Consider the following 24,511-nt stretch of genomic DNA (forward strand, 5'->3'; position numbering starts at 1 on the left):
TATTTTGAAAATAGACCTTTTTTCCACGAAACTGGTGACCAGACAAACAGTAAACATTACTATAGCAGAGCGAGCGTAAGGAGTATAATTATATCGTAAATAGAATTTTGAATAGATTCTTGCAATGGAGTTGCTAAGAATGAAAATATGGCAGGAAAATTACTTGAGTAGATTGAGCTGTTTGTATGACTAAGGGGAGGCAGACACAGCCCACTTGTCCCAGTTATTTGCAGGAATCTAGGCAGGAATCAAAATTTTTCTTTCAGGTTTTCACGCGTTTACCCAGCAGAATCAGCCCCTTCAGACATTTGGAGAAGGGAGCTGCCCTGTCGGCTGGAGAAAGGGGAAGTGAAGTAGGAAAGTCAAATGAAGCTATGATTGATTTATTTTTTTTTAAACATTGTGTATATTTGTGAACTTTTTTATATAGTTACCAGGTTTTCAGCGGAACTAAAGAGCCGTCGAAGGGTCTTGCCCTACAGTAATACGGACTTTTGCCTGTCCCTTGCAAAAAGGGGGGCGGACGCTGGATGTGCCTGTAACGAGGCCACCGCTGCTGCGGAACAGATACAGCGGCAGCGCATCTGGCGGGGCGCAGCGGGGGTGTAAAGCCGATTCCGAATGTAGCCGCGCGGTAACGCTCCCGCGTATCCCCAGCCGTGCCTTCCGCTCGCCCCCGCGGGGGTCGGGTTCATCCCCTCCCGCTGCCCGCGCAGCCGCCCCCGGGGCCGCTCCGGGACCCGCACCCCTTCCCCCGGTCCGGCGCCCGGACCCAGCCGAGGCCTCCGGTGCCCGGAGAACCGCCCGCCCTCCGTCCGCTTAAATTGCCTCTTTGCAAGTGCCGCCTTCTTTGACTGTTATTTTTTTTAACCGTCGGTGACGACTGCTTTCTCGCTTCTTCCACCTCCTCCCGCTTTCGAGCGCCGCGATCCGTGTAAATGCCGGCACCGAGCGGGCGGCTGCTGCCTGCGGGTCGGCACGGCCGCTGCCCCGGCACCGGGGGCGGGGGGGGGGGGGCGCCTCTCAGCCTGACGGGTCTCCCCGCCGCGGGCACAGCCGCGGTGCCGGGAGCGCCCCTCGCCCCCGGGGGCGGCCCGGGAAGGGCCGTCAGGTGCCTCCGCAGGTGAGCGCGGAGGGGAGGGGGCCGGGCGCGGCGGGGCGCTTTTGTCCGCCGCAGCCCCCTTCCCCCGCCCCGCGGCCTGTCAGCGGTTCCGCCGGCCGCGCCCCATTGGCTGGCGCGGCCGGTAACGTGACAACGGCGGCGGGGCGGGGGCGGGGCCGGATCCGAGAAGTGCCGGTTGGAGCCGGTGCCTCGCGCTGCGCTGCCGGCTCCCTCGCGGACGGAGCGCGCGGGCGCGGCGCGCCGTTGCGCGGCTGCGGCGGCGCGCGCGGGCGGGCTGGTCAGGCCAGGCCAGGCGAGAGGGGAGGCGGCGCGGCCAGGCCAGGTAAGCGGGGGGCGGCGGCGGCGGCCGCCGCTGACAGGTGCCCCGCTCCCCCGGCGTGGGAGGGACGGGCGGAAGGAGGGGGAGCGAGGGGGGGGGCAGGACGGAGCGGGGCTTTCCCGAGGGCAGCGCGCGGCTGGCCCTCACCGCCGCCGGGAGGCCGCCCCCGCTTTTCCCGCCTCCCTGTGGGGCCGGGGTGCGCCCTCCACCTGCGGGAGGGGAGGCGGCTGCCGGCCCGCGGGGCGCCCGGCGCTGCCGGCCCGTCCGCCTGCCGGGCGGCCCGCTGAGCCTGCGCGGCGGCCACCCCTTCCCTCGGCGGCGCCCTGCAGCGGGGCCGCTCACCTGCCCGCCTCCCCGCAGGCCGGCCGGGGCGGGGGGAGGAACCGGGAGCGGGGCGCCGGAGCGGGTCCGTGCTCGCCCCGGGGCCTGGCGGCCGCCCCGCTCCCGTGCGGGTGGGGCTCGGAAGGAAACCGTTTTCTGATTTGCGTAACCGATATTTACACGTGTCCTCAAGTGACCCGGGGCGCTACAGGTCGCCTGGGGCTTCCTTCCTCTCCCCCGCGCTCGGCGCGGCCGGGCGGCAGCTGCCACCCCTCGGCCCCAGGTGTGGCGGAGGCACCTGCCCTCGAGCAAATGGCAGGCGGGTGCCAAGTCCCAACTTCTCCGAAGGGGAGAGAAGACTTAAACTCGGTGTTGAGGCCTGGCAGTACTGCGTGTGAAACAAGAGTTCTCTTCCTTTCCTCAGTCTTGCCAATGTGTTTCTCATCCCCAGCAAGACAGTGGTCTTGTAGCAAGGGGTTTCTTGCGTGGTAGCTTTTACTTGCATCCTAGCCGAGTTGTTTTAGTGACGTAAGGCTTGCTTTGTGCTGGTCTGTTCTGTGGTGAAATTGAGGCAGCATCTTGGCTTCAACTCAGAATTTGTCTGTGGTGAATACTGCAATTAACCAGTTCTGTAGGAGTGATTAAAATGGACTTCCCTAAAGCTTAATTTTATGTGAAGATTGTCATTAATTATGCTGAGCAGGTAAACTGTGTTTGAATTGGCACCTAGTGTGGCCATTTAAAACAATACCTTTGAGGTAGTCCTAGAATAAGCTAGGAGCTGTGTGGTCACTTGCAGTTTTAAGTACTTAGACTATGTGTTCTGCTGACTCCCAGCTTTCCTCGTCTGTTTGCTGAAGCGATAAGGTAAGGCATCAATTATTTCCTGGTGTCTCAGAATTCTTCCTTACGTACCTTCCTAGCAGAGAGGGCAACGGATCAGGGCTTATTGATCTATCTTGTTTGAGCTCTTAAACTTTCAAGAGAGGGGGGGGAAAAAAGCCCACAAGGCTTAAGGATTGAAATCTTATATGAGTATATCACTCGTAGAATTTATTATGTGTTGTCTAAGTACATCGCGTGCATTTTCTTTACTCTGTGTAGCTCAGCTGACTGCAGGGGGAATAGAAGAGTTATCCTAAGTAGTGCTTTTCTTCAGTGTCTGTGGTGCTGAGCAGGGCAAGGGGCGTGAAATGAGAGCGGATAGGAGAATGACGGTAGTAGAGAACCAAGAGTTAGGATAGGGTACAAGTTTTCTTAAGGGTTTTCCCCAGTGTTTAAAACATTCTGTTGTAGCTAGATAACAAAATGTTTATCATGGAGTTTTACATTAGCATATATTTTTACATTCTACTGAATTTTACATTAGCGTAATGTAACTGAGTTTCAACTTCAGTAGGATTCATGTAACTTTTAGAAATTTGCAACATTAACATGCTCGTTTCTCTTGAGAGAATAGAGTTGCTGGTCTGACTTATTTTCCCCCCTTTTCAGGAAAATAGAATTCTCATGGGGAGAAAAAGAAAATTGCCTTTTGTTTCTTGCAAGATACCAATACAGCTGCTCTTTGAAGTTGATGAAAGCACGTTGAGTAAATTTTAGAGAGGGACCAACAATGCTAAAGAAACATCCATCAGTATTTCAGCGTTGTAAAATGAACTTTGTAGAGCAGTATGTCACTGCCAAAGAAGTATTTTTATAATGGATTTCTGGAGGGGGCGTGGAGGGGGAAATCTTGTGTCCCTTTGGCTGCCACTGTGCCTGCCCTGCCTAACATGCTATGGGTAGCGAAAGAGACTGTGGCACTAGTAATGCTACTTCAGCTTACGATACCTGCTGCTAAAGCCATAAAGCTTTACTCAGGTAGGATTAGAAATGGATATTTTATGTGACTAAGGGGATCAGGTGTGGTTTATACTGGTCTCTGTGTTGCCTATCTAAATGTCTCACACTGCTGTCTGTATTCTGTGCGTAACCTGTGGGCTGTGTTTATCCTTTCTGTAGGCATCCTTGTAACAGCTGTTCAGCTGTTGTCTTGCAAATAGTGTTATTCTGCCAGTTGCTCTTGCAGTTACTCTTTTTAAAGATACATTAGAAGTTTGTGCTGTGGTTGTGAAGATACTTGGTTCAGATGCCATGGGTAGCCACGTAGAAGGGCGAGGAATGTAAGGTGGAATTAATATTCTATTATTTAAATATTCTCTAATTTTAATGTTTAAGTGGTGTAGATTGTATGTTGGTTTGGCAACATATATCTATTATTAATTTGCTGCTAATTAACTATTAAATAATATGCTTTATTATTCTTAACTGGTGACAAGCTATGGTATGCCTTGTCTAATACACATTTGTACCCTGCATGGAGTGAGTTCGGAGCCACACATTACAAACTTGTAACTCTGCTTTGTGGTAGCTGGTAAATGTAGCTGAGGGGCTGTGGCCTGCGTTTTCCTAACCCTACCCCTGCCATGTGGGCAGTCAGCCTCATTAATGTCAGTAAGCTTGTTAGGAATCATGTTGCCTTAAGTAATTAATAACTAAACTGCTTATTTGTATGAACTATCTTGTGTATACGTTCCAATTAGAGTTGTACCAGACTTGGTAAGCGGGCTTCAGTTATTGTAGTTATGCTTGGGTTTGGTGATTCTTCTCCCCAAGAGTTGTTGGTGTGCTACAAACTAGTTCTGGATTTAATTTCTAGCTAGGTGAAATCAAATTGTAATTCAATATTGAAATAAAGTTTCATAATACTTATGAACAGTTTCCCCAATGATTTGATTTAAACTTACTAATATGAAAAGACTATACTTTCTAGCAGTGTAGTACATTGGAAACAAGGCAGATGATGCAGCTCTCAGGAAAGCTGTCGCAGATGCGGTTTGGGGTATAGTGCTGGCAGACCCTTCTCCGATGCACACCAGAGAGGATTCTAGGGTCTTTCAACAATCAGAAGGGAACTGTGGAAAAAACTCACAATGGAGTATCTTCGATTTAATTCTCATTGGTGCCATTCTGTTTCAAAATAGTGTCTTCACACACCTTGAATTAAATTATGTGAATCCATTTCCATCAAAAGTGCACAACTTCTCGGTATGTTCTGATACTGTAAACTGGAATGCAGTTTCTTATACTGAAATTGAGAATTTGGTTGATTGTGAGAAACTGTGAAGGGATTAAAAATGCCGGTAAGGGATCCAGTGATACCAGTAAAGAATATGGTAGTAATACAATCTGGTTTTGTTGCTGCTAATTGTTAGTAGGCTTAAGACATTGTTATAAACACTGTTTGTTTGGGAGATACTAGTTTGAGTTGTGGTTTTAGTTTAATACGGAAGCAAAGTTTCCGTTTTGTGGCACAGCAGCTATAAAACTATGGTCATGTAGTTTACTCAGGCTTAATTAAAGTGACATTGATTTTAAAGCTCTCACTTAAAACCCCAGGAAATGTAATCCCTGATTTTCCAGACATTATTGCCTTAGTTTTCTGGGGAAACTATTGGTATTCTATGAGTAGTTCAGGCTGTCAAATATTTATTCAGATATTTTCTGGTGGCTAAAGTTCATCTGCATGCAAATGTAAAGGTCTACTGAGCTGGAATTTAAGAACTGCGAATTTAGAGTCTAATGCTAAAGTATTTATCCTTTAAACTCATTTTTCCATCTGAATGCAAAAATCTATATGTGCATTTGTTGTGTAATCCAAAATATTTGAAGAAGGGAGGGCATTTGAAAAGTTTTAACTAAAAACTGTTTCTAGACTGTGTTTAAATTATTAACAAGATAAACTATCCCTTCCAACCCATGCTAATGGAAGTGTGAAAATGATTATTACTTTGCCAGTGCCTTTGCAGTACAGGAAAACTATTTTCTAAGTAAACTTTTTTTATTAAACATTAACATTGTTTAAATACTAACTTTGCAATGACACTGACTCAAAGTCAGGAAAGAACCAAACCGTTGCTTAATTGAAGTGAGACGGGATATATCAATACTCAAGTGCTTTACTGAACTGGAGTTGTTAAAAGTAGCGTCTGCTTTGCTTCAAACTGTTATTCGGTTTCTTACAAATATGGGGCTGGAGGTTTTTTACTTCAAAGTTCTTAATTGATTCAGGTGATGATAAAACCTTGACTCTTGTTTTTGAAGTTATTAAACTTGGCTTCATACCAAAAAGTGTTTTTCTTGTAGTACTGTTATCTGAAAAAAAACTTGCCAGTTGTTAAGTCCCCTCAGACAGCCTACTCAAAAAGGAAATTTTGTGCGGTAGAAGACTCTACGTTGCACAGCATACTTGGGCTTGATGGAAATATTAAGTGGGAACATAGGTGTTAAGCTAACGTTGTGTTTGTTCAGGAAACAAAGCGGGATCACTGTAGGTTTACTGTAGCATTCCAGTCTGATCACTTGTACATGGTTCTGAAACTTAGCATGGTTCTAGGAGATGCTTCTGATAAGCGTAACGCCACTTTTAGCTCTCATGATCGTATGCGTATGTGCAGTTCTGGAACTGTAGAGTTGTGTTTGGGCATTCGTATGTAATTTGTACATACACTATTACACAGTATGTGCAATGTGAGATTTGTCCTTCAGTCCTTTCATTTTATTAAAAGAAAAGAAGATGTAGCTGGGTGCTTTGTCCAATTAATAAATACATAATGTAGAGTAATACGAACAGCAAGACACTTAAGAGATTGAGGGGATTATGCAGACAGCATGCTTCCTGCCAGAGGATTAGTAAAACCTATTCCAATTCTATTTCAGGTGAGTTTGTATTTGACTGCAGAGTTTCACAAGTTGTTCTTTTTTTACTTTGCGGTGGGGAGCTTCTTTAAAAAGAAGACAAACAGAGTGCCTGAGTTTGAATCAGCTGTAAATTGGAAACTTATCTATTCTCATTATTTTATTTTGGGTGTTTAGACAGAACATCTAGAATCAAGTGTTTTAACTTCTCAGGCTGGCTTTCAAGAGTAACTGTCTTTCCTATTAAACGAGATGGAAAGCTGCTGCTTCTGAGAAGAGATACAAGCCACTGCTGAAAATCTGAATCAGCTTTCCAATGTTAGAACTAATAGTGAAATCAGATGTGTTTCTCTATTGCTGCTCTGTTAATTATATTTTCCTAGATGCAGTTAAATTCTTCTCTGTGGTCTATGGAAGTAATAATATTCCTTTCTGGAAAGTCCTTCATGAAATTTATGCAGCATCAGGAAAACTTAAAACTTAAAACCAAAACACTGGTTTTTGACTGTTCTTAAATCTTGTAGATATATTTATGCGTGGCAATAATTATCTTGCAGATACAGAATGTATTTGATATATATTTTTGATTTGTGATCTCACTTGAGGTTTCTGTTTGTTATCAACATCTGTTACCCTGATAGGACACTGTTTGGTCTTGGCAGTCTACAAACATTGAAAAAAAAAAACCCATCAGTTTCCTTTTTAGGCCAAATGTTGGAATTTTAACTTATTGTACTAGACAACTGTTCATATTTAGAAACGTCAAAATGATTCTAGCTAGAATAAGGAATATAAATACAAATTTGTATTTCTGAGATTAGGCAAACTGTCTGACCACTATTAGGAAAAGTAATAGCATGTGTGCTTCCAGCCCTTGGACCATAACAGAACCTGTAGTACAATCCAGAATAGCCTCTCTGATTGCCTAGTAAGAAGTTAAGTGTTATTACTGTATAAGGTTCCTCATATAAATACTTTATGAAGAATGGGAGAAACATTACCATGATTTTACAGTTGAGGAATTTGAGGTAGAGAGAAATAAGTGACTTGCATAGAGCTATTCAACTAGTCAGAGTTAAACATCCCTATTAATTGTTTGGTACGGTTATTGTATTGGAAATCAGGGTTTGAGCTAGGAAAATAATGTAGAATGGAGGTTCTGAACATCTAAAACCATTGGATTTCAGTACTCTGCTCTCTGCAAAACTAGCAGGACTTCCTATGGTATGAAGAATGTTGGTTCCTTCCATCTTTGTCTAAATGCAGTGCTGTTGAATTCCCTTGTCTGGAAGTATCAAATCAGAATATGAACATGCTTTAGTTAATACATCAGTGTGTATGGTATTACATTACCATATAATGAATTATGTTGATAGCCTAGTTATAGCAGCATGGTATCCTGTGGACTACAAAATTTACTCAAATGCTTACCTGACTTCTTAAGTAGGATTTGTAGTCCGCTCTGTGTTCTGTTGTGACTGGTGGTACTTGAGAAATTAATTCGGAGCTGGTTGAGGTGTGTGGACATATTCCAAGGCTGCTCCTTCTGACAAAATTTTCTTTCAGACTTGTTTCCAGTGAGGTTATGGAGTTGTCTGGGCTATTTCAAGGGTCTCTGGCCATTTATGACTTCATTGAAAAGCACACTGAAAATGGAAGAGCATGTATGAGCAAGTCCCTGCCTTTTCCCAAGGAAAGATGGTCTTTCGTTAAATAATCATAACTGTTGTGCACTGCTGGCTCTCTTGTACTTTCACTGCTCTTGAAGACTGAAGATAATAAACTATACTATAATTAAAGAATCTACTAGTAGAGAAACCTTGTAGAATTTAAGTTGTGAATATTCTCCAGTGTTATCTTCCTCAGCTTTGCTTTCTGATGTCCTGAGCATAGCAGCACAACAAATGGACATCATGAGTATCTGTCTGGCTTCTGGAAACTAAGGGGATAAAAATTAATTTTCAATTATAGTACTTATCTTGGTATGCAGAATTAAATAGATACCATTGAGGCTTCCTTTAGAATGCTGGAGGGGTACTGCTGATACCATTGTCTTATGGTTATGTATTCATATTTCTCAGCATGAGGAAGACCCAAGAATGTGGTTACAAGAATAAAAAGGCATTATAAGTGAGCTTGAAAATCTAATTTCATGCAGTTGGAAGGTGTCTGACTCTGTGTTAGCTATGTTAGTACTGGGATGAAGGACTTGATGTACTGTTGTGTAAGATGGTTTCTGGGAGAGCTATAAAAGGTACAGCATGACACAGATACCAGTCCCAGTCTAGACCTTTTGAGATTGCTTTTGGTGTAATCTTCCTTGCTTAGGAAAGAATGGGTGAAGAACCAAGGAGACTTTTCATACTTAATGCCCAAACTTGCTCTAACGTTTCTTTGGAACTTGGAATTAAGGACTGTTTGTAGTATTGGTGTACTATTTCCATCTTCAGCATTGCCGTACTGATTTTAAAACTTAATTGGGGGGTGGGGGAGCAACAAAGGAGGCCTGTTCTTTCAGGTATCTTTTGAGAGTGTAATCTGTGCCACTTCCCTGATATCTTCCATGGCGTGTTTGGGCTGGAATGTTTGACATCATGACATGCCTGCAGTCATCTCTGGAGAGAGTTGTCTCCTCCCACGCTGGTTTGAATAAGCATTAGCTGGGCACAGACGGGCTATGTAGTTCCAACCTGAGAAGGCAGATGCATTTCCCATGCTGTTCTATCCCTTCCTCTCCACCCCCAGTATGTTGTTTTTTCTCTTTTTCTTATGCTAGAAAGCCCACTTCCTTTAGTCTACTTGAGAGTCACCATTCCTCTGAGCATTGTTAGTCTCGCAGTTCTGATTCTGGTTTTGTTGGCTTTTTCTAAATGGGATGATAATGCTCTTTAGGCATTCAGATTAGGTTTGTACAGGGATGGTGCCCCTGTCTGCTACAAGTATTTTCTTGGGTATTAGTGGAGGACAGCCTTTGCGGCTCTTAGGGCTGCATCGTTGGTGGCACATTCCTTCTATAAAGGATTAGTCCAGGTAGGGTTTTCCCTCTCTTCTTTTGGTTGCTTCCAATAAACGACTCAAAAATTAGAGCAAAAAACCCTGTTGTTTGCACACTTTAACATTTTTTACACGTTCCTATTGCTGCAGTCCCTGTAAGTGTTAAATCTTATTTTTATCTAGTCTACCTTTTCTTTGTTCAGCATGGCCTGTGACCTCTATCCTTTGCTGTGAATTGCTTGTAATTTTGGTGAAATTACCAGTTTTGTCTTAGCTGATATAGTATGGAGTCGCTCTGGACGTTATTTTCTGTAACCTGGATTCTCTTTCACTTGGCTTGTTTAGAAAACCATTTACTTTATCAAAGAAATGCACCTACTTGGTCTGGCAAGCTCTGTTTAATTTTTACTTCTGTAACTTGAGTGCCATATTTTTTGAAAGGAAAAAAACTAATGGATTTGCAATGGGACTTGTTTGGTTCTTTAAATATATATGAAGTTCGTGGTCGTATGTTTGTTGGGTCTGTAATAGCATGAACTCTGGGGTGATGTTGATGATTTGAGTACGTTGCTGTGGGTAATGTAGTCTAGTATCTCAGTGCTCTCACAATCCTATTTCACAAATCCATTAACATTTCATAAAAAAAGGTATGTTTGTCTACGAGGAGATAACTGACCCATGCTTTGAATGTGCTTGGCTTCAAATTTATTGGTAAAAAAAAAGTCTCTTGTACTGCTTAGGTGCTCATTCTGCTTGTGTATCTGTGTCCCCTTTTTGAGACTTAACATGAACTGACTTTCTGTTACATTAAATTGTGTGCTCCATTATGGTCTGTCTAATGCCAAGCTTAAAAATACAATTCTTTGGGCTCTTAGAGGTGTATAGATACTTTAGAAGTAGTAGGAATGCATGCACCTCTCCTACTTTTTATTCAATACTGAAGTTTTTGTTTACTTGAAAGTGTATGGGGCCAAAGAAAGGGGAAAAGGAGGCTGACAGAAGATAGTGCTTTGCTTTACATACATACAAACACACCTCTTTGTGTTGAAAATGAATGAGATGTGATCAGGCTGTATGGTGCCACATAACAGGTATTTGGGAAGATAATATAATTATATATAACTATAAGAATATAAATCTGGAAGACAATCTATATGGTTTGTGCTTTGCACCAAGAGGTGCTGGTCCATGATGATCTTGATAAGAAAGGTACTCAGGCTCCGTACAGTATCATTTAAAATTCTTTTTATTGGATATGACACTATAAAGAAAGAGAATAGTAAAGATAATCTTACATCCCTTTAGAAGCTGGGAACACAGGTTGTACAGCATCAAATGAGCCTTCAATTCTTATGCAGCACACCGTGCAGACCTTGCCTGTAGAAAGACTTACCTCATTTTGATCATTTGAGCTATTAGAGAATTTTCTTACAAGAAAACAACTCTCCATCATTTCTGCTGTCAGTGAGGAAGGATGTTCACAGGACAACTTGTTGCTGCACTTTTTGATAAAGACAAGGACATGCAGGTGGTGTAATCGCTGGTCCCAAGTGGGAGCTGCCTGCAGACTCCTCTTTATGAGCTGGCTAAATTTATCCTGTGGCCAAGACATCTGCACAGCGCAGGCCTGGGCCTGTTAACTAGCCAGAGTGGATTGCTAACACCTCAGTGTGCCATGGTCTTCCAGTCAGAACTGCTACAGTTTGTTATACTCTTTTTTTCTTTTTTAAAAACTTTATGGAACTCTTTCCAGTTATTTTTTATCTGTTAATAGGTTTTGCTATGTTTCTTTAGGAATTGCCAAGCAGACTTGTGATAGCAGAGCTATTTTTTAGTGGGTAATACCAATGTGGAGTTTTGGCAGTCTTTTTCTATTTATAATTTCCTTTTTAAAGGGGAATATGTGAAATGTACAGCTGTTGGAAGAAATGTAAATTAATAGAGCAAATAAAAAAATCTGCTTTCTAAAAAGAGTGCTAGAGTTTCCGGTGAGAATACAAATTAAGTAAATTAAATGATTAGTTTAATATTAGAGTGAAAAAAAATATGTCTCTAAGTGAATTTACTCTTTGGATTCTTTGTACAGCCAATACAAAGCACTCTCTTCTAAACAGGTGCTTGTTTCATTATTTATTGTAATCAGTATTTTAGATGCTAATACATCTCTTAAGTTTAAGTTTAATATATTTATATTTGTAGTTAAAAAGAATTAAAGGGATGAGAACACAAGCTGAAAACAAATCCATGGTCTGGCAAAGCTACTATGGCTTGGCAGCAGGTTTATCTTAATGCATCCTCAAGAAAAGAGGAGACCACAGCACTATAATACTTGTCTGTATAGTTAAAGTCCTTCCTCTGTCATACTTCTATCATCACCTGATATAACCTTAATTTATATTTTATAAAAAATGCGTCTCGGAGTTTGAAAATAGTGCTGGGACACTAAAGCTGTACAAACTATTGCTTACTAGAAATGTTCAGATTTGATTCAGAGTCTGGATTCTGCTTGGTTTGGTAGGGATCTTGGAAAGCACCATGACTATGAATGAAGTGATATTTGCCCAGAATGTGGACAGCTTGCTTTCAAAGAGATCAGTTGCATTGACGCACTTATGTGCAAAACAAAGCTGGTCTACTTTTTGGTTTACATTAGTTATTTTACCATTGGATTGCTTGCCTGTTTAACTCTGAAACATGCTTGTTCAGAAACCTAGGTTTGTACCTACTTACCACTTTTTCTTCATTTTGTTTTGCAGTGTTTTGTGTAAACTGCTTGTCTCACCTACTGTCTATTTGGTCTTAAACTTGGGTTTAAACTGAATATTTTTCTCCCTAGTACAGGCCTTTCTAGGAGCGTAGGTTATGACCTTCTGTTTTAGCTAGAATGTAATCCTTAGCACCTTGAACTTTAACCTGAGAGGGCTGGGGAAAGTGCTTTTACCAGTCAAAGTATGTATGTCTAAATATGAATTTGTATTTAAAACTGCTCTCCAGGTGAGACTAGTATGAAATAAAAAGCATGTTTAACATACCTTTTAAATACATATCTTGTAATACAACTTTATTACAGAGTTTAACCCTCAAAAATAGTTGACTTGGTTTCTCCCTCCCATCCACTATTGAGAATTAGGCTCAAGTAACTCCGTGCACTTGGGCAGACCTCGCTGATTCATTATCGTGTGGCCTACAGGTATGTAATTTTAACTGCCTGTGCAACCAGAATGTTTGAAGATTGGGCGGTGAAACACTGGCACAGGTTGCCCAGAGAGGTGGTGGATGCCCCATCCCTGGAAACATTCCAGGTCAGGTTGGACGGGGCTCTGAGCAACCTGATCTAGTTGAAGATGTCCCTGCCCATGGCAGGGGGGTCGGACTAGATGACCTTTAGAGGTCCTTTCCAACCCAAATTATTCTATGAATCTAAGATGATCCATCTCCCTAGTGAGTGTTTGACCAGTGATATATTTTATTATCAAAGATTAATTCTTTACTGGCCCTCCTTGAATAGAGAAAAGGCTTAATGCTTTCATATTGATGGCATTTAATGAGAAGTTAACTTAATATGGCTCAAGGAAGACAATGGTCTCTTCTGGAGTGCTGCAGGCATAGGTTGGAAATGCATAACGTAGTGTATTTAATCCTGCACAGTCAGATTTCAAGAATAAGTCTTGTGCTTGTAAAGCAAATCAAATTGGAGTGAAGCATATTTTCAATTTAGATTAGACTGCAAGATGAAGTATTTCTCTTGCACTAAGTGTACCAGAGAAAGGAAGTAATAGAATAAAGATGGGTATTCTGAGTTTAGGTGAAGCTGCCTTTAAGATGTTTTTTTCACCTATTCTAAGGCCTTTTGTGTTGAACCTAGGAATGTTCAAGCTTTTGGGTAGTTGAGGAAACTATTTGAAATAGACTTGCCATGTTGTGCTCTATTTTTCTCAGCTTGCTGAAGGTGTGGTAGTGGTAGAGCTGGGTAGTAGCTGCTTAATTTTGCAAGACTTTTTATCAGCTTATGTGCTGTGCACTTAACTCTGAAGCAGTAGCAAAGAGTAACCCATGTAAAGTAAAAATGTAAGTGTAGGCTAACTTACTAAATTTTAAACTAAAAACATGTTTACAAATTTTTTTCCCAGAAATTATTGGGCTACATAGTCTTATGTAAGCAGCCTTCTCCCGAGAGCAAGGACTGCCTCTTAAACAGCATAAGACTTTGCTATTACTGTTCCACATCTTATGTTCAGCAGTACTGTCTTAAGAGCAGGAGAGTTTAAGAAAGGCAAGGCCTCTAGTTAATCCAGACACAGATGGTTGAGATTGTCTGTAGTTGTAATTACACTCTTTGATTGTTTGGAAGGACTTCAGGTCTTTGATTGCTTAAAAGGTTGATATGGAAAGCTTGGAACAATGTTAGTGTAGTCTTGAACATCCTGTGCTTGAGGAATATGCCGGTTATTGTAGAGTGTGGGAATGTCTTTGGGTTTATTTTAAATGCAAAAGGATAATCACTTATGCATGTTTAATTATCACCTGTGACCTTCTTCAGAAGGAACTGGAAAGAAGCTTTCTCTAATCTTGTTTGCATGTTGTTCTGTATTCAGTGGAATACAGATCCAAAAATACAATCCCTATCGAAAAGATCCTACAACTGAATCTGCACGTGCACACAAGCGGACAAAGTACAGATTCTGAAAGATCATACATCAAATGTAGTGCTCAAATTGAGTAGTCTATTACTTGTCAATAGGAGGCTTAAAAAAGGGAAAGGCAATCATCTGAATGCATCTGCTAAGAGTATGTATGACAGTATCCTTCTTCATGAAGTCAGACCTGCCCCAAAACTCTTGCAGTACCTGGCTTTTTGTTGTTCAGGCAACGCTTGAAAAAGGAAATGGTAGTATGCAAATAGAAGGGGAAGTTTTAGCCAGGAAAGATGTGTATTGGGTGATGAGCGTATGTGGGGGTAAAGTTTGTAACTTTTTTTTCTTTGGGAATATTCTTGAGGGTTTATTTGCAAGTGGAGGTTCAGGCTGTGCATGTGAGACCATAAGCAGGTACTAGGCATCCCATAGGAGAGTCTCAAAACTGCCTATTAAGCAAAATTGATTGCAGGTTTAGTTTATTATTGAATTTAATTTTGCATCCAAAACTTTGGAAGAAAAAGTGATACATTTAAACTCGCTAGAAACTAGGTTGGTACTGTAGTTCAGGAATCACTTTTGATAGAAAATTGATAAAACAGACACATTTACTTAGTATGTCAGCATCTCCTTACCTCAGTTGAGAAGTACATCATGCTGTTGGAATAACAGCATGAGTCTAAAGAGATTGGCCGAAAACTTGATGGCTGTGTTTCTCTGAGGGGGGAAGGAAAAAAGCAAGATAGATGGGCCATTGGAATACCTGTCAAGGTATGCTTTAGTTGTATAAATCTATTTTGATTAACTTAGTGTGTCAGAAACACCCGTTGAATACTTAAACAATCAACAAAAACAGTGTAGCCTTAAAAATAAAACAAAGCCTCCCGTTACGTATTGGCTTTTTGTAGCCCATTATCCATTGGGGAGGACAAGCAAGGCACCTTGCTGCAGACCCTTCCCTAACTAAGTGTGCCTAAAATTATGTAAGCAGTGACCAAATGACAGACTAATGCAATGTTAAGTAACATTTTGGCAGCAGGGGAGAGTGAGGGGGGGTGTCTGATGCTTATAGTAACACTTTTCAAAATGATAGGCTTTTATTCATATTCTGGATATGTTTCTATTGGTCAGATTTATAAGTCTTGAAGTAACTAAAAATTGCCTAGATATTAGTGATCTTTACTACTTTATTTTTCTGGCCTGAGTCCCAGTACTGGTCTGGGGTAAGTCTCCTGAAGTCATCATTTAGCCTGGGGCTAAACTTCTGTCTCATCTTCTAAGAAAGATTGCCAATTGAATTAGGCCACTTTGAAAAGCTTTTATGGCTTTGATATGGGTTGAAAGCTGCTGGAGATGAGTTTTATCAAACCCATTACAATTCAGCATTATTCCATTTGATTAGTCACTCTTGGCATACAGATAGGATTTGAAAGAAAACTGTCTTCAGCAAAATTATTAATAATGCACATTTCTATTACACTTGTATATACTGTGTACTTGTCCGATAGGAAGCTTTATTTCATATACATAGAACTGTAATGAATACACATGCTTCATTGGGAGGTTTCAAAAAGCGGTCATTAAGAAGACCGGAGTTCAAGTATTTAAATACATAATACTGAGACACTCGCTTTCTGCTAGAAAGTGTTCTAAAACCCCAGCAAGAATGTAGCCTTCTTTCTGGGAGATATGGACTAACAACTTGCCAGTTCAAAGCAGGGAGGTGACAAAGAAAGCATTTTATAGAAACAGATGTTACAAAATTACATGGGTCAGTCTCACTTTGAGTTCTCAATCTGTATAAAAACAAACCACTTCGAGCGTTACAGCATTGCTTGAAGAAGGTGTTTTGGGTTATGCATATTCTCAAGTATACCAATATATCTTGGTATATTGGTGTATGTGTATATATATATAAACTAATAGAATTGGCTTAAGTTCCATTTTCTGTTTTTCTTCCTGTAACTTCTAGGAAAATACTTTATCAAACAGTGTTAACTGTTTTATTGTACTCTGAATTCTGTCCCTGATACTCAACAAGAGCCTTGCTTATTCCCCAAAATACATCTGTTAACCAGGAGAATGGTGTTCTTCGTATAAAAGTGTAAAGTACATATGTGTATTATTAAATTGTGTTACTTGTAACTTTCTCTAATAAGCATTTAGTTATATAAAACATCTTCTTAAAACATTAGTATCTGCCCAAGTCCCTGATGAGGTTTACATGTTTGTCAGGAAAAGAATTGCTCCCATCCTCATGCTAATTAGACCTTTCACACTATTTTAAACTCTCAGCCAGTTCAGTGATCATTTTGACTTTTCAAATGTTTTTCTTTGTTAAAAATATGCTATTTATACCTTTTGCTCTTACTTTGTTGAATCATTGAACATACTTATCTCTTTGCGTGTTCTTTACAACTTTAACAGGCATCCCAAGTCTTCCATTTTTGTAACAAAGTTCAAGTGAGAATTGACTGGTTTTAATTCTAGGTTGGAAATGAAAAAAATACTTTTGATTTTTCTGTCTACGTTCAAATCAAGCATGTTTGGCTTGAATCGAGACACAATTCAGATATTCTTTGCAGAATGAAAGCCTTAGTTTGGATGGGTTTAGTACCATTTTGTGCTTTTACACCTATGAATTTATATTCAAACCCCAAAGAATTATACCAAAAGAACTCATCTTAAAGGTATTTACAGATGTGTTTTCAATCACTCCAGCTCAACTTGCAAAAGAAATTGCTATTTCTTAGCTATGGTTAGACCATCTCAGCTGCAGGACTAGTAACTTTACGTAAATGCAAAAACTGTTGAGCTTAAATGGCTTTTAGTGCTTAGAAAGGGGACAATAACAAGGGCCATTACTTTATCTCTACTTTAGGAAAAGCAACTTTCAGATGGTGACCAAGTAAATAATTTGACAGGGGTGGCATCTTAAATTATTCTAACTAGATCTTGTAGATCTAGTTAGATCTTTTGCTCATTAAATGTTGGATCTTTAAAACACTGCTGTGGAAGGAGTAATGAGCTGTTGTTCTAATACAGTTATTGGAGTCCAAATATTTCATGATCTGATGACAATTTATTTTCTCTCCAGGAGTGTATTGTAACCATCCTGTCCTTCTTCAGCTGCTTTCCCTTGAGTGGGCCTGGTAAGTTTCTACATTCTATTAAAAGTAGCCTTGTCGATGCAAGAAGGGTTAACTTATTTTTGGCCATTCTTCTCCCTTCAAATGTGAATGTCGAGTAAGAATAAGGTTCTGCCTTAGTTCAGCTGTTGTTTGTCTTTTTATAACAGCTTGTCAGCTCTGTTTGGAATTTAAGTGTCCAGTACCAATATATTATGAATATGAGCCGGCAGTGTGCCCAGGTGGCCAAGGCGGCCAGTAGCATCCTGGTTTGTATCAGAATTGGTGTGGCCAGCAGGACTAGGGACTGTCCCCCTGTACTCGGCACTGGTGAGGCCACACCTCGAATACTGTGTTCAGTTTTGGGCCCCTCGCTACAAGAAAGACACTGAGGTGCTGGAGCGCATCCAAAGAAGAGCAACGAAGCTGGTGAAGGGTCTGGAGAACAAGTCTTAGGAGGAGCAGCTGAGAGAACTGGGTTGTTTAGCCTGGAGAAAAGGACGCTCAGGGGAGACCTTATCACTCTCTACCACTACCTGAAAGGAGGTTGTAGTGAGGTGAACGTCAGTCTCTTTTCCCAGGTAACAAGTGATAGGACAAGAGGAAATGGCCTCAAGTTGCACCTGGGGAGGCTTAGACTGGATATTAGGAAAAACTTCTCCCCCGAAAGGGTTGTTGAGCACTGGAACAGGCTGCTCAGGGAACTGGTGGAGTCACCATCCCTGGAGGTATTTGAAAGACGTGTAGACATGGTGCTTAGGGATATGGTTTAGTGGTGGACTTGACAGTGCTAGGTTAACGGTTGGACTTGATGATCTTAAGGGTCTTTTCCAACCTAAATGATTCTATGATTAAGAAAAATACAGAACATCCCTATTGCTTCCTATCTGTACAGCTTAACAAACTTTTTACAGTAAGTTTTCTCCAAAGCTGATAGTATCTGTGGTATTGCCGTTGGCACTGGATAGTTTATTAATCTGTTTCAGGATGTAAAATCTGGGCCTCTGTTTTTGAGAAATTTGCCTTTCTGCCAAACTGTGGTATATCAAAATTATGACTGAATTCTACTTCTTGAAGTCTTGCATGTTGCGTATTTTATTTTCACATAGTTATTTGGCAAAAAAAAATAATTACTTCCCAGTCGAAATAGGGCTAGCTGTAGGCAGTTTCCTGTTTTTTGTGTTGATGTGACTGTGCAAAACTTTGACTTCACATTCTACATGATCATGTCTGAGTACGTTCTGTTCCATTTCGTGTAGCTGTAGCAATGCAGAGCTTAATGGATCCTGATGTCTGCAGTAAGGAAGCAGTTCTAACGAAAGCTGAAATATTTGCTCTTTATTCAGGTGAAGCCATTAAAAATAAAGTATATTGAATGTTTTCTCCATCCAGAATGAAGACAAATGTAAAGATGGCATGTCCAAGGAATTTTAAAAGGTGTAGACCTCCTGACTGAACAGTGCTGTGTATTTTATTCTCTTTAATTAGTAATGTAAGTATGAATCAAACCTATGCTGCTGGGGGTTAAGTGTGCCTTTTTTATATATATGACAATATTGGACAATAACAAGTTATGTTAGCTTCATTTTCATTCTGTCACTGTGCTTAATTCTCATGATGGGAAAAGATGGGGAATTATATATAAGAATATGTAATGCAAAACTGCTCTTTAAAGAATACACAAAAATTCTCAATTCTTTAATTGGGTAGAATGATTTAATCTAGTAGAAAACTCTAAATTACAAGAGCCATCATGTTAATATATCACTCTGATTTTGGAGTTCTTCATAAATGAGAAATCACTTTTACTATGTAAGTTTAGGACAGTGGTGAAGGACTACTAGTAACATATAGAATCATATAGAATCATAGAATGGTTTGGGTTGGAAGGGACCTCTGAAGGTCACCTAGTCCAACCCCCCTGCCGTGGGCAGGGACATCTTCAACTAGATCAGATTGCTCAGAGCCCCGTCCAGCCTGACCTGGAATGTTTCCGGGGACTTCTTTAACTTATACCTGCTTGTTGCTTCTACTTGAACAGTATCCAAATGTTTGGTCAAAATACACTTTCTCCTAATCTCTGATGCTAGTTTCACTGTTCATTTAAATTTTTGCATTCCAAGTAACTTTTCTTAAAATAAGTAAGATGATGGCCAGGGTTAGGTGCCAGGAGTTCTTGGATCTTTTTGCTATGTTCTGGATGCTAGGCCAAATGTTACACACATTTAAAATTGTGAAAACAGTAATAATCTTCAAGTGTTTAATGGTGAGATAAATTGTTTTTAACAATTCTCTAAGGATGTCTTTTCTTTTTTCCTCTACCAGCTGCTGTTCTCTCACAGGTGAAAGTCATGATCACGCTAACAGAACTCAAATACTTAGCAGATGCCCAGTCATCCTACCACATACTAAAACCATGGTGGGATGTCTTCTGGTATTACCTCACCATGATAATGCTGCTAGTTGCTGTGCTTGCTGGGGCTCTCCAGCTTACTCAAACCAGAGTATTGTGTTGTCTTCCTTGCAAGCTAGAATTTGACAATCATTGTGCCGTGCCTTGGGATTTAGTTAAAGCCAACCTTAACATGTCGGCTAGCTCTACAGCACAGATAATCATCCCGCTTAAAATCCAGAATGATCTCCATCGGCAGCAGTATTCCTATATTGATGCAGTATGTTATGAGAGACAGCTTCACTGGTTTGCCAAATTTTTTCCATACCTAGTGCTTCTGCATACCTTTATTTTTGCAGCTTGCAGTAATTTCTGGCTTTACTATCCTAGTACAAGTTCCAGGCTTGAGCACTTTGTAGCCATTCTTCAGAAGTGTTTTGATTCTCCATGGACAACGCGTGCCCTCTCAGAAACAGTTGCCGAGCAGTCTGTGAGGAAGTTGCCAATAGCCAAATCAAAAGCAGTGATTGCGTCACCTGGGAGTTCAGTAGATATAGGGGCCAGCAGACAGTCCCTGCCATATTCGCAACCTGGCTTGGAAACAACTGGAAGAGAAAATTCCTCAAGTGTTCTTGACAAAAAGGAAGGGGAACAAGCTAAAGCTATATTTGAAAAAGTGAAGAAATTCAGAGTACACGTTGAAGAGAAGGATGTCATATATACAGTGTATATGAAACAGATCATAGTGAAAGTCATTGTATTTGTAATAATAATAATTTATGTCCCCTACTATTTATCATTTATTACACTTGAAATTGATTGCGTAGTTAACGTTCAAGCCTTTACAGGCTACAAAAGGTACCAGTGTGTTTATTCGCTAGCAGAAATTTTTAAAGTTTTGGCTTCATTTTATGTTGTTTTAGTGATCTTCTATGGCTTAACTTGTACTTATAGTTTGTGGTGGATGTTAAGAAGTTCACTTAAGCAATATTCTTTTGAGAAGTTGAGAGAGAAAAGTAATTACAGTGATATACCTGATGTAAAGAATGACTTTGCATTTATTCTCCACTTGGCAGATCAGTATGATCCTCTTTATTCCCAACGATTCTCAATATTCCTGTCTGATCTGAGTGAAAACAAACTGAAACAGATAAATCTTAACAATGAATGGTCAGTGGAAAAACTGAAAAATAAACTAGTAAGAAATTCCCAAGACAAGATTGAACTTCACCTTTTCATGTTAAATGGTCTTCCAGACAGTGTCTTTGAACTGACAGAAATAGAAGTCCTAAGCCTGGAACTTATTCCTGAAGCCAAACTTCCTTCAGCTGTGACCCAGCTAGTCAATCTCAAAGAACTGAATGTTTATCATTCATCACTAACTATGGATTATCCAGCAGTCAGCTTTTTAGAAGAAAATCTGAAAACATTGCGCCTGAAATCTAGTGAGATGGGAAGAATTCCGTTTTGGGTCTTTCATCTAAAAAACCTACAAGAGTTGTGCTTAACAGGATATTTCATGCTAGATCATCACAACTCCATATACAACGAAAGCTTTCAGGGGCTAAAAAATCTGAGATCAATTCACTTAAAAAACAACCTTTCCCGTATACCTCAAGTGGTTACAGATCTTCTGCCTTCTTTACAACACTTGTCTATCAACAATGAGGGAAATAAACTGATAGTGCTAAATAACCTGAAGAAGCTGGTAAACCTGAGAACCTTGGAATTAATCTGCTGTGATTTAGAGCGCATTCCCCATTCCATTTTTACCCTAAACAATTTGCGTGAAATCGACTTAAAAGAAAATAATCTCAGAACGGTGGAAGAAATAATTAGTTTTCAACATCTTAAGAACCTTTCTTGCTTAAAATTGTGGCACAACAGTATTTCATATGTCCCAGCGCAGATTGGTGCACTATCAAACCTGGAACAATTGTATCTAAATTATAATAATATTAAAAATGTTCCATTGCAGCTATTTCTTTGTAAAAAATTACACTATTTGGATCTTAGCTATAATAAGCTAACCTCCATCCCTGAAGAAATCGGTTATCTGACCAATCTGCAGTACTTGGCTTTGACAAAAAACCATGTAAGTAGAACTTTGAATTACTACTTTAAAAAAAAAAATCAAATATTGACTTAACCTACCATTTCTTCTGGAACAGCCTCTGATTCAAAATGCTTTTGTGGTGTTCGTGATTAAAGTAAACCCAGTAAAGCTGAAAAAAGGGGTCATGCTTGTTTAATTACTAAAACTTTGGTGTCATCAAAGCTTGCGTAATACTGAGTAAGTACTATCTGGGTCTGTAGCAGCTTAAGGGCTCTGATCCGGAGATAGGATAGGTTAGGATGGCTGCAGAAATGTATCTTGCCTTTCCCGGCGGCTGTCTATCTGATACAGTATTTTAATGGAAGTGAACAGTGTTAAATTTTTACTTTAAAATGTCAACCTGAAAGCTGTAGTGAATCAACAGCTAGTTGATGAGCAGCTCAGCTGTCTGACTGGGAAGAGGGAAATAATTATAGCTGGTAACCTCATTAGCAGTGCTAAACTGTCTGGTTCGTTAGTGTGGGATCCATGCTTGTGACTTAAGACTTCTTTTGAGGTTTATAATTGTTTTCACTGGTGAGGCTGGTTTTGGACGTTACATGTCAGTAGTGTGGACCAGGACTAAGTTACTACTGTACTGCACAGATAACTGCTTGTACAGGTTTTGCAACACAGGAGCTGCTAATGTCTCTCCACAATTCATGTTTGTTCTTCATTAAGTGCTTCTTAGGAGATAGTAGCCTATTTATCTCCCCTGCCACCTGCACACATTCGTATGCACTTCCGCTCATGCGTGCATGTATATGCCCTCCCTGCCATGCTTATGTCTTGACTTCTGCCAGTAGCTAAGCATCTTCATAACAAAACAGGTATATAAAACCATTGTAGTGTTCTCAAGCACTTTCTTGCATAATGATAGAAGCATTACAATTTCCTTTTCTTTATCCTTCCATAAACTAAGAGGGTTTTTTTTCCCTAAAATAAAACTGGGAAATGTCAAAATGTGCAGCTGCATGTAGGCTAACAAGTTTTAATGTACATCATTTTTGTTCTTTTCTTTCCTTTTTCTAGATTGAAGTGCTGCCTGATGGATTATTTCAGTGTAAAAAGCTGCAATTTCTTCTTCTGGGAAATAACAGTCTGATGAATTTGTCCCCTTGTGTGGGTCAGCTACTGAATCTTGTTCAGTTAGAGCTCATTGGAAACTATCTTGAATCACTTCCTGCTGAACTGGAAGAATGTCAGTTCTTAAAGCGGAATAGTCTAATTGTAGAAGAAAGGTTATTAAAAACACTTCCGCCTCGCGTAAGAGAGCGTTTGCAGACATGCTCAGATAAGTGCTAAGTTTTAAAATGAAACTCTGCATCGTTGCATTCTATAATCCTTTTGCTTAATATCTCTCTAAAGATCTGTATAGGTGGAGAGGAGTAAAGGAGAGATAACTGTTTACAAATCAGTCTTAAACTTAAATGCATTGAACTCAGTTGATTGTATTGGAAAAGAAAAATTTATTTAGATTCGAACAAAAAATGCAGCCTTTAACAGGTAATCATATGTTTGAAAAAATCTGAAATATGAATTGCTGGTTGGGTTCTACTGGTTGAAATAATTCAGTTAAATGTTTATGATGATACTGAAATGGAAGAGTCAATTGCCTGTCTATAGTGAGAGTGTATATACTTTTTTTCCTATGGGAATTTTTTCTGTTGATAGTGATAATCTTAAACAGTTCCATCTCCTGCCGTATGAGGTCTAAGAACTGTCTGGAATTAGTTTCTAAATATAATGAACTCTTCACTAACTTAGAATATGTTAAATTAAGAGTTTAAACTATTTGAGCAGTTCAATTGCATGGGGTATACTGAAAGTAATTTTTCAACATACCTTAATTTTTAAAGCTTTTGACAAGTACTGAGCATTAATTCTATAATTGTGGAAGATGCCATTTGAATCTTGCTATTAAAACCAGTTGGACAATAATACCTGAAACCAGTTTCAGTATTTTGTCTTAGAAATAGTAAATACAAAATGAATTGTTACCTAGAAATTGGGAGGAATCAGCAGTATCTGGAGTAACTGTTGTGCGCATGTACTAGACAACAAATCTTACAGTACTGATCTTCATAGATAATGATGGCAAACGGAACACAATATAGTTGCAAAGTTGTCGTCTGTATGTTGTGAGCATCCCGGGTGTTAGTGTAGTGTATGTTGCTGTTTAACATTTTTATAACTTCTCATTACTGACTGCCTCAGTGCTGCTTCTCCACACCCAGTTACTGTATTTTGGTGGCTGGGGAGAGGATGAAGGAGGTTTGTATTATAGGGACAGAAAGACACAGTTAAAACAAACCAAATAATCACACAGCTTATAAGCACTTGGGAGGGAAAAACAGGAAGCATTACAAGCTTTGCCTCTTCTAGGGATGTAATAACTTCATAAGTTATAGTGGTGGAATGAGCTCTTATGCCATCCTTAGTACTTGCAAAACTGGATGGAAATAAAATGGTTCCTGACTCCATTCTTCTGCTGTGCGCTGTTTTATTGTATTTGAAGTCTTAACTCTCATGATGTTTATCATGTTCACTAAAAACATAAGTTATGCCCCTGGGAAAAAAAAAGAGCATGCTTTCCAAAAACATATTTGAAAACTTTTTGTATTATATTAAAGTTTTCAAAACCAATCTAAATTATGGGTGAAATAGGTGAGGTAAACTGTGCTCTTAATGCCTTTGTGTTCATCAAGTGTGCTAACTATGTATTCCAGTTTGTAGTAACAAATCATCACAGATAAACCAGTTTT

At 40.2% G+C, this 24,511-nt stretch overlaps 1 protein-coding gene across 2 annotated transcripts; it reads left to right on the forward strand.

Annotated features, from left to right (window-relative positions):
- Positions 1 to 1,380: 1,380 nt before the first annotated feature.
- Positions 1,381 to 24,229, forward strand: LRRC8B (leucine rich repeat containing 8 VRAC subunit B). Of its 2 annotated transcripts, none has more exons than XM_076340566.1 (5): positions 1,381 to 1,445; positions 17,229 to 17,283; positions 18,652 to 18,751; positions 19,585 to 21,746; positions 22,779 to 24,229. In XM_076340566.1, exons 4-5 carry the CDS (start codon positions 19,611 to 19,613, stop codon positions 23,049 to 23,051), a joined length of 2,409 nt encoding a protein of 802 aa, XP_076196681.1. In that variant the 5' UTR covers positions 1,381 to 1,445; positions 17,229 to 17,283; positions 18,652 to 18,751; positions 19,585 to 19,610; the 3' UTR covers positions 23,052 to 24,229. The 2 variants fall into 2 exon arrangements, with proteins under 2 accessions (XP_076196681.1, XP_076196682.1); XM_076340567.1 differs by lacking the exon at positions 1,381 to 1,445 and adding an exon at positions 2,603 to 2,630.
- The last annotated feature ends 282 nt before the right edge of the window (positions 24,230 to 24,511 follow it).

This window comes from Aptenodytes patagonicus, chromosome 5 (genome assembly GCF_965638725.1).
Source record: "Aptenodytes patagonicus chromosome 5, bAptPat1.pri.cur, whole genome shotgun sequence".
NCBI lineage: Eukaryota > Metazoa > Chordata > Aves > Sphenisciformes > Spheniscidae > Aptenodytes > Aptenodytes patagonicus.

Coding starts and splice junctions, on each gene's coding strand:
- LRRC8B (XM_076340566.1), top strand. CDS start 19,611: ATGATCACGCTAACAGAACTCAAATACTTAGCAGATGCCCAGTCATCC. Junction 21,747..22,778: donor TGGCTTTGACAAAAAACCAT/GTAAGTAGAACT, acceptor TCCTTTTTCTAG/ATTGAAGTGCTGCCTGATGG.